General features: G+C 45.0%; 1 protein-coding gene across 4 annotated transcripts in view; it reads right to left on the bottom strand.

The window, feature by feature from the left end:
- Nucleotides 1-3,159: 3,159 nt before the first annotated feature.
- LYN (LYN proto-oncogene, Src family tyrosine kinase) overlaps nucleotides 3,160-14,999 on the bottom strand; it is a 109,253-nt gene continuing 97,413 nt past the window's right edge. For all 4 annotated transcript variants that reach the window (XM_086336938.1, XM_086336936.1, XM_086336937.1 and 1 more), the window contains exons 11-13: nucleotides 9,765-9,918; nucleotides 7,726-7,857; nucleotides 3,160-4,576 (exon numbers count right to left, since the gene is read on the bottom strand). In XM_086336938.1, the coding sequence (XP_086193064.1) occupies nucleotides 4,374-4,576; nucleotides 7,726-7,857; nucleotides 9,765-9,918 (489 nt within the window). In that variant the 3' untranslated portion in view covers nucleotides 3,160-4,373. The remainder of the gene's footprint in view (nucleotides 4,577-7,725; nucleotides 7,858-9,764; nucleotides 9,919-14,999) is intronic.

Genomic DNA, 14,999 nt, shown 5'->3' on the forward strand with positions numbered 1-14,999 from the left:
GAGAGAAATCCACCAAATATTCAGTATATTTATTGTATTAAGTGAAGTCACTAAATCGTGTCCAATTCTTTACGACCCCATGGACAATAGCCAACCAGGCTCCTCTATCCATGGGATTTTCCAGGCAAGAAAACCAGAGTGGGTTGCCATTTCCTTCTCCAATTTATTGTATTAGCCTTTCAAATAAAAACAAAAACAAAAAAAGCAAACCTTAAATCAGAAACACATCTGACCCTGAGGTTAGCAGATGAGGGCTTAAGAACTTGTCTGAGCCCCAGCATAAAGTGTAATTTTAAAAATTCACGGATTGTTTTGTTTTGTGACATGGTATTGACTTTCAGTGCTATAAATAAAGCCACCTTTGATTCTAGAAGTTCTGTATTAACAGGGCACAATGACCAATCCAGATTATATATGAAAATCTTATCAGTGGCCTAGAGATGGAGGCCCAAGCCTGCCCCTATCATTTCCAGATTTAAGGGAAATATTCGAGATCACTTGGTGACCATCTTGGAGACCTGTGACATTTTTGGCGCTTGCTCCTACTCCAAGTATTTAGATTCATAAGAATACAGGAAATTAAACTGGAAGGCTTCCCTCTTACACATCTCTCAGATTAGGACTTTCTGGGATAAATTTTCATCAGTTTAATACAACATCAATGTCATGAAATGGAACACAAATGTTATCAAAGCAATTCATTCAAAAGTGTAGTTTCCATAAGTTGTCTTTTTAAAAAGAGTGAATGGTGAGTTAAATACTTGCATGACTTTTCTCCCCAAATTAAAATTTTTAGAAGAATTTTTTTCTCACATCTGTCTGGACTTTAAGTGGGGCATCTTGTAAGTAGTTCCTTTGCCTGCTTAGAACATCTAGCCGAGTCACGAAGATGCCACTGTAAAGGAATTTCACTTCTTTTATTTTGCAAGAAAATATGAAGAGAAACCACTCTATTCCTTTTGTGGCCCTGAATGCAGTTGATTTCTCAGCTGTGAATCAGCGATCCTAGCGTCCAGGTATTCCAGAGTGACTGTGTGAGTACAAGGTGATCTTTCTTTTAAAGTGCCAAAGCACTGAATGGAGAGAATGGTGGGTGTATGGGTATCTTTGTGTATCTATAGTCATTATTGCCATCAGGAAGAAGAGCAAGGCACTCCCAGTTCATCAGAAAACTTCACATAGTCAAAGCGTAGAGATAGAGAACTGATATCTCATTCAACCAGCAGAAGTAGAAATGCAGATACAGAATGGGGGAAAGGTGGGTGGTGTGAGAGCTGTTCTGATGGGAATTAAGCGTGGCCATGGAAAGTGGCTTTAAAATCACAAAGGTCAGGGGCTGACCCATAGGATGAGCAATTGTTTTAATTCAGTTGAATTTATTAGATGCTGGTGCTTTGCTTCCTTTTAGCTGCAACTTCCTCGGCTATAGTTTGAGCCAAAGGAAAGCCTTCAGCACAGGCAAGATGAGAAATGAGCTCACATTTAACTTCAGTGTCCTTGATCTGTCGTGTTGTGTAAGCAAACAAATATGGCCCCTCCTCTAATCGACCCTCTTCTACGCTCCTGGGTGTAGTGTGTACCCTTCTGTGGTGTACTGTGTCCCCTAAAGGCAGACCCAGACATGCTTTACTGGTGGGATTCCGACAGCACCCCGAGAAGCCTTCTGGAGGGCCTATGGAGGCGCCTCCAGGGACACGTGTCAGGGCTACGAGCTCTACTTTAGGTTCAGCGAGCTTCCTGTTCGTAAGAAAGGAAAAATCCACACTTCCTCCTCCTCCTTCCTCCTCTACGCCTACAGCCAGCTTTGGGAAGGCAAGCCGTCTGGGGAAAGAGGTCTTCTTTTGAGCAGATCACTTTGCAGTACAGGTCAAAGCTGGGGCTGCTCTTGAACCTGGGCGTGCATTTACTCACCTTAGATTCCTGCGAAGCTTTTAGGTTCACTGACACCCCTGTATCTCCCTCACCCAGTGCAGAACAAGAGTCAGGATCTTGGGGGTGGAAGTGGAATGGGCATTCTGTTTTTCAAATTCTCAATAATGACCTGGGACATGAAGATGTAACCGGCCTGCACGTCTCTGTGGACCCTGAGATTAAACGAGCACCTGCCCAGCCCCTGGATCTGCCAGTCAGGAACCCTAACTGGGTGTTGTCTGCTGAGCACCACCGAGTTGGACACCAGTTGAGAACAAGGGAGGAAGCCCAGGTGACAGCAGAGATGCTGAAGGCAAAGGAATTCAGACTTGAGCTGGGGGTGGGGTGAACGGTGGGGGGACAGTTGAATGTAAAACTGCCAGAGGAAGCAGAATGGAGAAAAACAAGGTGACGGTGAATTTAGTCATTTCCTAGAGATGTTGTTTTGCTTTGGGGCTTCCTTATACTCTCTCTTGATGCTGGGTCATGTGTGAGCTTCTGAAATGGAGTGTGAACAGGTGTGTGTATGTCAAAAAATGCAGGGTGGTGCATCACGTCACCAGCTGTGCAGACATTAGATGGTGATAATAGTTCACCTTTGTGAAGGTGGCTCTTGGGAGTTGAGAATTTTAGAATACTTTACAATGGACCTTTAAAAAACATTATATGGGAAAGGAAGTTAAAATTTAGGGGAAAGCAGAATATTTCGTCCTTTTCTCCAGGCAACCAACACCTAGGCAACACATACAAAGTGAAATTGTAATGGTGCTTGATAGATAAGCCCGGTTTCCCTGCTGGCTCAGTGGTAAAGAATCCACCTGCCAGTGCAGGAGATACAGGAGACGTGGGTTTGATCCCTGGGTTGGGAAGATACCCTGCAGGAGGAAACAGCAACCCAGTCCAGTATTCTTGCCTGGAGAATCCCATGGACAGAGGAGCCTGGTGAGCTGTAGTCCATGTGGTCGCAAAGAGTCAGATAGGACTGAGCTACTGAGCACGCACGCATATACTTTACTAAGCCTGTTTGAAAACAAATCCTGTTGGGCCCCCCGACAGGGATGATGGGTGTCTAGGCCACCAACTCCTCGGTTCTCCAATCTGAAAACACTCAAAGGATGGAGGCAGAACTTGTACACATTTTTCAATCGATGTAACCAATGGAATCACCTCCCAACCCCCACTCCCCCACCAACTGGTACCCATTCTTATATTGACGACACTTGGAAATGTTAAACACCAGTGGAAAACTTGAGATGTTACGGGCCCAGGTGTATTAAAATAAGATCAAAAATAGAAATATTAGGTATATACACAAACAGCATAGGTGAAATGTGATATGACATAGCGTTTTCCATTCAAGCTACAGTAGAAAAATTTAACAAACAAAACCTCTATCTAATTGCTCCAGTGACTCAGAAAAGCCTCCTCACTCATTTAGTTTCCAGCATAGCCTCATATAAATAGACTCACACAGACCACACACAATTTAGAAAAGATTGCTGAATCACAAAAATAGCCCCTGAATACGGCATTTTTACTTTCTAGAGTACAACTAAAATGAATACTTGATCAATAAAATAATGTTCAGAATCATTTGAAGCAATAAAGAAAGCTCTGATGTTTTGTAAGGCCCTAGAAGGTTCCGCAGAGATTAGAATCATCTTGTTCGTCCAAACTACAAGGTCCAAAGAAGTCTGGATAGAGGAAATTGTGGAATTGAAAAGCTGGACTTTAAAAAAAAACATTCCTTCTATTGGCAGAGCAGTTCCTGAAGCTCCCTTCCAGGGGAGCTGGGCAAACCTGGGTGGTTGGGGAATCCGCATGGCTTAACACGGTGGCCCTGCCTGCTTGCTGATGACACTTTCAAGGAAAGAGATTCCTCTGCCCAGGTGGGGTTCTGAGTGATCTCCGTGGAAGGAAGTGATCTCCAGTCCAGATTTCATGGGGTGGGAGGTCACAGAAATCTGGGAAGGACATGGAAGCATCTGACTTAACCTGCAAAATCTAACAGGTTGGATTAGTAGATTTTTTTTTTTTTTAACAAATAAGCTCAAGCACAGAGAACATACAAGGAAGTGCAATGGAGACATCTGGTTATTTCTGTTGTGCTCCTGTCTGCGACTCACTGAAATGGCCTCCGAACTTCTGAGTCACATGCCCCCTTGTAAACAAGAGGCCGATGTGGGTGCACTTTGGTGGGATAGGTGTTTTCTTTTCAGAAATCCATGTCCAGGTGTTGGACTCGCAGAGCCAGTGTGCCCACTGGGTGCAGGCTGGTGGGCATATTGCCCTTGAGAGGAGAATCCTTTCCCATGGAAGAAGTCCTTCCTGAGTTTTAGCCTTGTGTGAAGGAAGCAAGGATAGCCGGGGAAGCCAGCCCAGGAAATAACTAGTGACCGGGGATTGTTGTTTTTCCCTTTGGAGGGAGGCGGCGGTCCCGTGCGTGGCTTGAGTCCCCAGCACTAAGGCTGCTGCTGGTACTGGCCCTCGGTGGCCGTGTAGAAGTCGTCCAGCACGCTCTGTAGGTAGTCAAACGTTGGCCTCTCCTCTGCCTTTTCCTTCCAGCACATCTTCATGATGTCGTAGAGCTCATCTGGGCAGTTCTCCATGCGGGGCATCCTGTAGCCCTGCGACAGGGCGGTCATCACGTCCGCGTTAGTTCTCCCTGGAGGCGAAAAACCCACAGGTACTGTTTAGAAGCCTGACTGAGGGTCATGCGATGCAGTGGTACCCACCTCCTTCATCCCTGGTTGGAGTAAGTGTCGGAGGATGGGGTGGGCTAAACTGTGTTCCCACAGTCCCTGCTATCCTGGAAATTCCTATACTGAAGACATAGCCCCAAGGACCTCAGAATGGGACTGCGTTTAGACATAAGCCCTCTAAAGAGGTGACCAAGCCTTTAGGGTGGGCCTAAGCCCCATCTGACTGGTGTCTTTATAAGAAGAGGAGATTAGAACATGGAGATGCAGGAGAAAGCCAGAGAGAAGACAAATGGAGATGTTGTCTCAAGAGCCAAGGATGAGCCTTGGAGAAAGCAATCCTGTCAACACCTTGATCTTGGACTCCCGGCCTGAGGAACTGTGAGAAAATACATTTCTGTTGTATGAGTGATTCAGTTTGTGGTATTTTGTTACAGAAGTTCTCAAAACTGGCAGAGGGGCTACGGACATTTCTGTAAGCAATGTAATCATATAAAGGAGGTTAGTACAAAGAGGATCTAGGCAGCATTCAGCTGCCAAAGTAAAAATCGGTGAACGTGATAAGCGGAAGGCAGAGCGAGTTCTCTTCAACGACAAAAGGACGTTGGACCTGACAGATCTTGTGAATAAACACCCGATTCTAACATTTCATCTCACTCTCTTTTGCACTATTTTTTTCCCCCAGCTTCTACCGGTAATTAAAAAAAAAAAATCATTTTCTCACCCATTATCTCCCAATACTTTTTCAAAATCAGCTTTTCATTGCAAGTTTACTTAAAGAAGTCAGGGTCCTTAAGTGAGCTAGACCAACTGTTTCATTCCCACTCCTCAAATCATCCTCAGGACAAGAGGCAGAGCTCGGTGGGCTCCAGCGAGGGAACCCCCTGCCTGCTGTGTCACTTCAGTGTCTGACTCTTTGCGACTCCATGGACTGCAGCCCGCCAGGCTCCTCTGTCCGTGGGATTTCTCCAGAATACTGGAGTGGGTTGCCATTTCCTTCTCCATGGGGTCTTCCTGACTTAGGGATCCATCCCGTGTCTCTTAAACATCTCCTGCATTGGCAGATGGGTTCTTTACCACTAGCTCCACCTGGGAAGCCCAGGGCACCCACTATTCCTGCCGGGCTCTGCAGGATTGCTGACTGTGGAGGATGGCTTTTACTATAATCACTTGTCTCAGGTTAGCTCAGACACTGAACTGTCCGTCTTTGACACTGAGAAGAACTTTAAGGGGAAACAAAAGGTCATTTTAATAATATTTTTCTCCATCATTAAAACGGGATAATAAAACATGCTCATTCAGCCATTTTAGTAGGCTCCCCTGGTGGCTCAGTGGTGAAGAATCCACCTGCAATATAGGAGACCTGGGTTTGATGCCTTGGTCGGGAAGATTCCCTGGAGAAGGGAATGGGAACCCACTCCAGTATTTTTGCCTGGAGTACCCATGGACAGAGGAGCCTGGCGGGCTACAGTCCATGGGGTTGCAAAGAGTTGGACATGAATGAATGAATAAACAACAACATCAACAACAAGGGGCTGGAGGGGGGCAGGCGGGTCGGCGAGTTAGCGTCTAATGGGTACAGTATCAATTTGGGAAGATGAAGACGTTCCGGAGATGAATGATGGTGGGAAGTCCAGCAGGTGAGGGCGAGGTGGCCAGGGTTCCGTAGGAGCCAGTGATGCAGCTCTGGGCCAGAGTCTCCTTCTCCGAGCCCCAGAGCCTTGTCCACACATCGCTGTGGAGCGTGCAGTACCTACCACACAATACTTGTGAGGTTGTATGTTTATTGATCAGGTGTCATATATAGGCAAAGTATATAATCTTTCTCTATAGGTTGTAGATTATAGATAGATATCTGGGCTGATTCAGAAATACTGTCCCCATTTTGCGGTGTCTAGAGCAGAGCAGCCGTCAGAACATGAAATCTGGCACCGGAGGGTTTCACGGGACCGTCAGCCCACTGTGTAGGCCCCACCCAAAGGCCTCCCCCTCCTACCAGCCCTCCAGGCCCAACAGCAGCAAAGGTGACTAGGAGCCTGGAGGCCACATCACTGCTCTGCCCCAAAGTCTCCCGTCTCTTGCAAAGTCAGAGGTGAAGCCCCTGGGCAGCCTCTGAGGCTCACATCCGCTCCACGTCATCCCAACACCTCCTGCCCCTGCTCGGGACCCTGTGCTCTGGCTGTTTCCCCCACGGGACACCCAGCCCCGGACAGCCCCTGGGGCTCTCTGTCAAGTCACTGAGTCCCTGCTGCTTTTAGAACCTGCGACCCATCCCCCCAACCCAATCCCTAAACCATCACACCCTCCCCCAACAGCATACTTCCCATCCTACATACGGTCCTTATTATCAGTGATTATTATAAATGATTGTAATCAATACTCAACTATTAGCTCTCAAGGGAGGAGCTGGGACTGCTCCATCCGGCACCTTGGGAATGCTTAGCACCCTCAGATTTTTGAATGAGGGAACGATTTAAAGATTTACTTTTAAACTGGCCATATCCATTGATTTTGTGAAAAGCCCATTAACAAGAAAGAGAAGGCTTTGGGGAAAAGTCCCTCTGCTTCCATGTTCCTGGAAAAAGGAGGGCTGGCAGAATCTGGCTGGGAAGATGTTAGGAATCTGGAAATACTGAATGACGTCCCCACAGCCAGTAAGTTGAGGATCTGAAGAATCATTTGTTTGCAGACAGAGGTGGTTGTCTCTTGAAGTGGCAAAGACTCCAAAGTACATTATACAAATCTTTGTTTCAGAACTGACCAAGAAAGAATCATACAGCATCATTTCTATGTCCGTTTCCTCCACCATCCGGTGCGAGGCTTGGGAGGAGCCCTGTGTCTAGTCCGCCAACCCTGTTGCTTCAACAATATCTGTGACCACGCCAGGCACATTCTAGGCTGTTAGTGGTGGAATTTATTAGTGGAGCAAAAGATACGCACGCAGACAAGAAGGCGGAGAAGTGTCTAAGCATATTTTACAACACCTTCCACTAAAGACAAAGTTCTCACACCCTTGTCTTTCCTCTGGATATTTGTTCATCTTTTTTATGTCTCATACCACCTGGCTTTTTTCTCATATATATCCCGCAAATGGAAATAGGTAAGTAAGCAGTACCTGGGTAGGGAATTTTCCCATAGGTGACAATTTCGTACAGGAGAATTCCAAAGGACCACACGTCAGACTTGATGGTGAAACATCCGAAGTTGATTGCTTCTGGAGCTGTCCACTTAATGGGGAACTTAGCACCTAGGGGAGAAGACACAAGGGCTTTACTTGGGTCTCTGAGCTGAAACAAAAAAGTCACAGGCGTGTGACTCTCACACTTTCCTTCTTTGAGGGGGAAAGTTTTGATGATTTATTTTGAGTGGGTAACACATGCATATCCCAGGTGGCTCAGTGATAAAGAACCCGCCTGTCAATGCAGGAGACCCAGGTTCAATCCCTGGGTCAAAAAGATCCCCTGGAGAAGGAAATGGCAACCCACTCCAATATTCTTGCCTGGGAAATCCCATGGATGAGGAGCCTAGCTACAGTCCATGTAGTCCATGGGTCACTCTTTGTGACCCCATGGGCTACAGTCCATGGGGTCACAAAGAGTCAGACATGACTGAAGCTACTGAGCACACACACACACACAGAGGCTTGTCAAATTCTACAAAACCAATGTAATAAATTGATCTCCTGGGTCTGAATCCTGGCTCTCCCACTTACTATGTGGCTTCAGAAGCTTCTGAGCCTCTCCTTTTTCCTCATATACAAGATGGAAGCAATATACTACTTATCATATAGGGTTATTGTAGAGATAAATGAGATAGCATGAAAAGCACTTAGAACAGCAGCTGCCTCACTGAAAAGCTCACTACCTTTTAGATCGCTGCTGTTGTTCAGTTGCTCAGTTGTGTCTGGCTATCTGCGACCCACGGACGGCAGCACACCAGGCTTCCCTGTCCTTCACTACCTCCCAGAGTTTGCTCAAACTCATGTCCATTGAGTAGGTGATGCTATCTCACCATCTCCTCCTCTGTCACTCCCTTCTCCTCCTGCACTCAGTCTTTCTCAGCATTAGGGTCTTTTCCTTTTACCCACTTCTCCTCAAACTGTTTTCCTTGACCCGCCATTTTGCTGAAGGTGATTAAGGCCAAAGATAAATTATAATCCACCAAAGAGTACCGAAACTTGAGGCGGGAGAACCACCTGAAGCGTGACAAATGCAAGAGATGTTTCACAAATCAAAGCAATGTTTTCAGTCTGTTTGTCACATCTATGAATTCTGTGGGCACCTTCCAGAAATAACACACATGTTGTTAAATTGATCTTTAACAAGTCTTAGGAATGTCAAGGAAGTGCTTGACTCTTTCAGAAGAGAAAGCACTGCAAAAAAATCCCCAAAACTACTCACTGAACTTTCAGGAATGAGACTGTAGGAGTCCTCAGATCACAAGCAACACAGAACAGTCTCCAACAGGAGAGGCCAGTGCAGCGCCAGGAGGGCCGGCCTCGGAGCACCAGGCCAGGGACTCGGGGATTTATGCTGCTCTGGGTGTTCTTTGGTTTCCATGTATAATATGGAATGTGGGGAAATAAAGGAGTGTGTTTTTGTAATGTTACATTTACTTCTGTGTGTGTGTGATAATTTCCATGTTTTAATTTGTATTGGGTTGGCCAGAAGGTTCGTTCGGGTTTTTCCACAAGATGCAATGGAGAAATCTGAATGAAATTTTTGGGCAACCCGACAGTTAAAAGGCCAGAATACAGCCTTAAATAGTACAGTATAGAATTATTGTTACAAATATTCTTTCTACAGTGAAGCAAAGTGTACCTCATTGGGTGAAAAGCTCTGACATGTAATATGAACAAAGAATTACGATTCTGCCAAGCCTCTTCTTGTTTTGCCTCACTTAACTGAAATACAAATGACAGCATTTTTAAATTTTATAAAAGTATCATAGAGATAATCGAAAGAGTAATTTTTTAAAAAGAAAACAATTAGGATATACCACAAACTGCAACTGTGGTACATATTGAATATTGTACCAAATGAATTCTTTTTTTTTTTTTTTTGATGCCTATTGTAATCGCTTTGTTAAAAATAGGCAAAAACAAAACAAAACTAAACAATAACCAAACACCTAAAGATGGCTCTGGGAACATACCTTCTCTGGCTGTGTACTCGTTATCTTCAATCACTCGAGCAAGACCAAAGTCTGCGATTTTGCACATGAGAGACTCAGAGACTAACACATTAGCGGCTCGTAGGTCTCTGTGGATGTAGTTTTTCCTCTCGATGTACGCCATTCCCTCGGCGATCTGGAAACAGAACAAGGCTTTCCTTTAGACGTTCTACTTAGGCCCAGAGAGGCAAATCAGAAAGCTTTTGAGTTCTTGTAGATATTTTGATGGTTCAAGTTTTTCAAACAAAGGGTAAATTACAATCGCCCCCTTGAGTCCTCTCTAAAATAACTGCTCCTCCAAATTTCCAATGATGAAAATCAGTCTCAACATGATTATTTAAGTTGTCTCAACCTTTCTGAATGTGTGGAGGCCCTTTTGAAGACTCTGTAGATACAAGGACGTCATTGTCCCAGCTTTTCAGAAGTGAAAACAGAGCCGGGGGAATGATGTGCTAACAGACCCAAGAGCAGGCTGTACCTGTCACCACATATTCATGCAAGAAAAGTTGATTCTAGATTCCATTAGCCAGAGTAGTCTCTGATTTCTTCCTGCTGTTGTGAAATAGAGAAACAGAGCTGGATTTACTGGTGTCCCTGTCACCACATCCCTGCTGTACAGTTAGTTGACTGCCCACAGGACCCAGGCTCCAAGCTCTCTCTGCACAGTCCCTCCAGGATGAGCAGAAAGAGTCACCCAGACACAAAGCTGACGGATGGCAGGAGAGAAGCAATGAGCCGAAGATAAAACAGGGGAGGTGAAACCACTACACAGCAATTACTGGAAAATTGGGTTAAGGAATCAAAATAGGGTTATTTAGGAAAACATTACCAAATTATTAAGAATCAAGAAGTAAGAAAGGAAGGGAGTAAGGGAGGGATGGAGGGTGGGAGAGGAAGGAAAGAGAGAGGGATGAATGAAGGAAGGGAGGAAGGGAAGGACCAAGGAGCTGTGTCTGGTGAGCAGTTAGAGGGAAAACTAATTAGGATTACTTCACACAGGAATGAGTGTATTCTGCAAATTCTACCTTGAATTCCAGGCAGCTCAGGGTGGCGGACCTGACTCCTTCCTAACTCCATCCTCAACAGCATCCTCCTTATCATTCATCAAAGGCCAGTTCAGCCAGGCGCTGCAGCTCAGCAAAGGCTTAGCTCCTTACTACATGCAATGCTTCTCCTGACTCCAATGACTACAGACTGGGACTATAGACTCCAAAGACTGGACAGGGAACCAGGAAGCGCCGAGGTTTGCTGTGATTCCAAAGCAAGCTGGACACTCCATCAGGGACACTCGCCAGACACGTCTCCAGGATGTGACCCACCACTCCGAGGAGCCCAGGGGACACAGGCTGAATCTCTAACCTGGTGCACCAAGGACTCATGTTTCTCTCATTCTCAGTGACGGATCTGAATGCTCAGTTCATGAAAAGCAACCTGGGAACTTGTTGGTAAGGCTCTTCTTACACACTCACCGAGTTCTGCATTTACACAAACCTGAATGCATTTTTAAAAAACATGATTCTCTGAAATAACAACAGACTTGCAGCAAGTCCCACTTATTCTGGCTTTCTTTTTCATCTCAGGGTTTGTTAAGGAGCTCATATTGCAAATAATAATAACAGCGCTCACTGAGATGAAGATTCGAAACAATAGCATTCGCCAAGTGGAATAAACAATGGATATGAGAGCATAACAAAAGCTTTTGGATAGGACTTGTTCTGAGGTCACAAAAGACTACAATTCTCTTTTTATATAAAATGTACTATTTCCCTGGTCTGTATGCGTTGGTCTTTCTGGGTTTCTTTCTTTCTTTTAAACCTTAATCTTTGTTTTTTGTTTGGTTGTTGTATTTACTTTGACTAAAGTAAAACCAGCTCTATTTCTCTATTTCGCAACACCAGGAAGAAATCAGAGACCACTCTGGCTAATGGGATCCAGGATCAACTTTCCTTGCGTGAATATGTTCTACCTCCTCTGGGCCACTTAGTCTAGCAGCTGTCAGCATGGAAGAAAGAGCTGTTGCATAAATACATCACCCCCAGGCTCAGCCATCCTCCGGGCCCCAAGGAGCGGGGGATGGTGCTCACCCTCCACTTTCTTTTTAATTAAATTATAGTTCATTTACAAAGTTCCAGTTGTAACTTACCGCAAAGTGACTCAGTTATACCTGTATATTGGACTGGCCAAAAAGTTCATTCTGGTTTGTCATAAGATCTTATGGAAAAATTGAATGAACTTTTTGGCCAACTCAATACATGTGTATTCTTTTTCAGATTCTTACCATTGTAGGTAATTACAAGATATTGAATATAGTTTCCTGCACTCTACAGCAGGTCCTTGGTGTTTATCTATTTTATATATAGTAGCATGGATGTGGGGCTTCCCAGGTGCTCAGTGGGTACAAAATCTGCCTGTAATGCAGGAAATGGGGAGACGCAGGTTTGATCCCTGGTTTGGGAAGATTCCCTGGAGGAGAGCATGGCAACCCACTCCAGTATTCTTGCCTGGAGAATCCTATGGACAGAGGAGCCTGGTGGGCTATAGTCCATAAGGTCGTGAAGAGTCAGACACGACTGAAGTGACTTAATATGCATGGATGCATGCACACAGCATGTATCTGTTAATCCCACCAGCTTGGGAAAGGTGAATTGTGAAGGAGTTAGGTGGAGTTGCTCAGGTCTGATGAGGACAGAATCTGATTCAGGAAGATGCCTTTGCACCCAGAGGTATTTTACATAAATGATGATGATGATAATAAGGTGGCTGAGTGACAGGTAAATAGATAGATATATATAGAGATGGTAATAACCATCACTTCTCCCAGCACTAAAGGGGCGCTTTTTATGCACCAGACACTGTTTTACCTTCATTAAACCTACTTCACATTTCATCTGAAAACAATCTATCAGGAAAGTTTTATTTTCATTATACACATGCGAATGAGACTTAAAGAGGCACAGGAACCTCCTGAAAGTCACAGAGGGAGGGAGAGAGCCAGGACTGACACCCAGGAGGGCTGACCTCCAGGTCACATCCCAGAATGTCCCATCAGCAAGAGAGCTCACAATTAGATGCTTCTGGAACTCAAATTTTTCATCAAGAGGAAACTATTCTGCTGAGAAGAGAAAAGAATGCTTTTGACGTTTCATCTTAGAATTCATTGTTGATAAGCCCAAATTTCACAGCTCAGAAATGCTATCACAAACCCTCCCCAGGCAGAGTTCAGGAAGGACATACAAGCTTGGACATGCATGGGTTGTCTTTGTCTGGAACAGTGCTTCTCAGCCTTTTTTCATTATCACCCTCTAAGGAGAAAAATTGGAGGGCAAGAGGAGAATGGAGTGGCAGAGGATAAGATGGTTGGATGGTATCACTGACTCAATGGACATAAGTTTGAGCAAACTCTGGGAGATAGTGGAGGACAGAGGAGCCTGGCATGCTGCAGTTCATGAGGTCGCAAAGAGTTGGACATGATTTAGTGACTGAACAACAACAACAAAATACCAAGAAATAGGATTTTGTCCAGTAGGTCTGAGCTGTGGAGGGCCACAGAAATATCTAAGCTTTCCTCCTCCCCCATGAACAAATTCTGAGTCCCATGGGGGCAATCTTGCCCCATTTTGAATTCTCGGTCTAGAAGCTAAATTAAGCAAAGAAGGTATAAAGTCCATTTTTCCCTATGACTCAAAAGTGGCAAATAAGATGGATGATGATATATTCTTGGCTTGGATGAGGTTAACACTCTGTCAGAATGAAAATAACCAGGCTAAAATTAAGCAGGAAAATATTCTTTCATTCAAGTAGTCCTATATATTGTGAAAAAAAGCAATAACTATCTTTCCTTTTGGAAAATTCGACAAGGCTGAAAGGAAATTATTTTCCTAGAGTCATGCCACAGGTTAGCACAATGGTTTGGAAGTGACTTCAATTTCCCTTCTGCTCATTTAGCAGTTAAATTCAGTTTTAACCCTTATGACCATATTTCTTAACTCTCTCGCTGGCTGTGTCCCTGGGCCTCTTATGTTAACCCAGTTCTCACCCTAAACCACCTAAACCTGCATCCCTAAGAGTGAGGCCTCCCTGGCTGGTTGTGATGGGCAGCCCAGGTGCAGAACTGCCTTGGCCCTTGTCGCTTCCCAGGAGCTTGACTCTGATCCTGATTTATTCAGTAAGAACCCGGATTTTAATAAGCTCTTTGTCTGCACAGTGAACTTGAAGAAGCATTGCATTAGATCCAGTGCTTTTAACTTCAGCTGTCTTAGGATTTGAAGTGCTAGACAGACTGGCATGAAATCTCAGTCTCAGCCTCATGAATGGATGGACGATAGTCCTCCTAAGGCTGGGGAAAGGAGGTCCCCACACAACTCAACTGAGGAGAAATAAGGAGCAAGATGACCACAGCCGGCAGGAAGGAGCCCAAGCAGAGAGGCGAGGGTGCCAAACGGGGGCTGATGGCCCAGATGGTGGGCAGCACAGAACATGTGTCCTGAGCTTCTGTTTCTTTTGTAACTTAGGGAGAACACTAGGCTCACAGCTCAGAGGCAGGGAAACTGGAACCTCTTCCTGCACATCAAGGTTCTGGGGTCAGGCTGTTATTGACAGGGCTTAGAAAACTGATTTAACCTCTCAGCTTTAAATAGTCGGAGGGGATTCTCTACCTCTTGAGCCACGTCGGCATCATGCCAGCATCAGGCTCAGTGATGCGCAAACATGAGAAAACCTTGACTTTCTGAACCACCTGCCAACACTAAAGAAGAACTAAAAATGTCTCTTTCTCCATGGGCTAATTTCCAACTCTGTACTAGAGAGTCTGTGTGTGAAGCAAGTGGAAATTTGAAGTAAAAACCTCCCCTATGACTTAAAATGAGAATAATCATACAAGGAGACAAGGTTGGTGATGTGTCTGGACTCTTGGTTTAAAGCTACCTTGATTGACGGTCACATGGGCTGGCCATTTCCTGAGGTCAAATAGCGTGGCAGGCATACATGTCTAGTTCCTCTTTTTCTACCATCAATGGAAATATATGGTGACATTTTCTCTCTTTAATGTTTCTGTGTGCAGGTGTGTGTGTGTGTGTGTGCCTGTAAACTATCCCAAGAAGACAGGGAGGAACCACTTGGGAGTGAACCACTGGGACCCCCACCTGAGCAGTAACCCAGCAGCTTCTGGCAACATTTCCCAGGCATCTGGTACCCAGTAAAAGTTCTAGGCACTGAGAA

The sequence above is a fragment of the Bos grunniens genome, chromosome 14 (assembly GCF_055505025.1).
Source record: "Bos grunniens cultivar Pamir isolate PY7600 chromosome 14, Bosgru_T2T1.0, whole genome shotgun sequence".
NCBI classification, from domain to species: domain Eukaryota; kingdom Metazoa; phylum Chordata; class Mammalia; order Artiodactyla; family Bovidae; genus Bos; species Bos grunniens.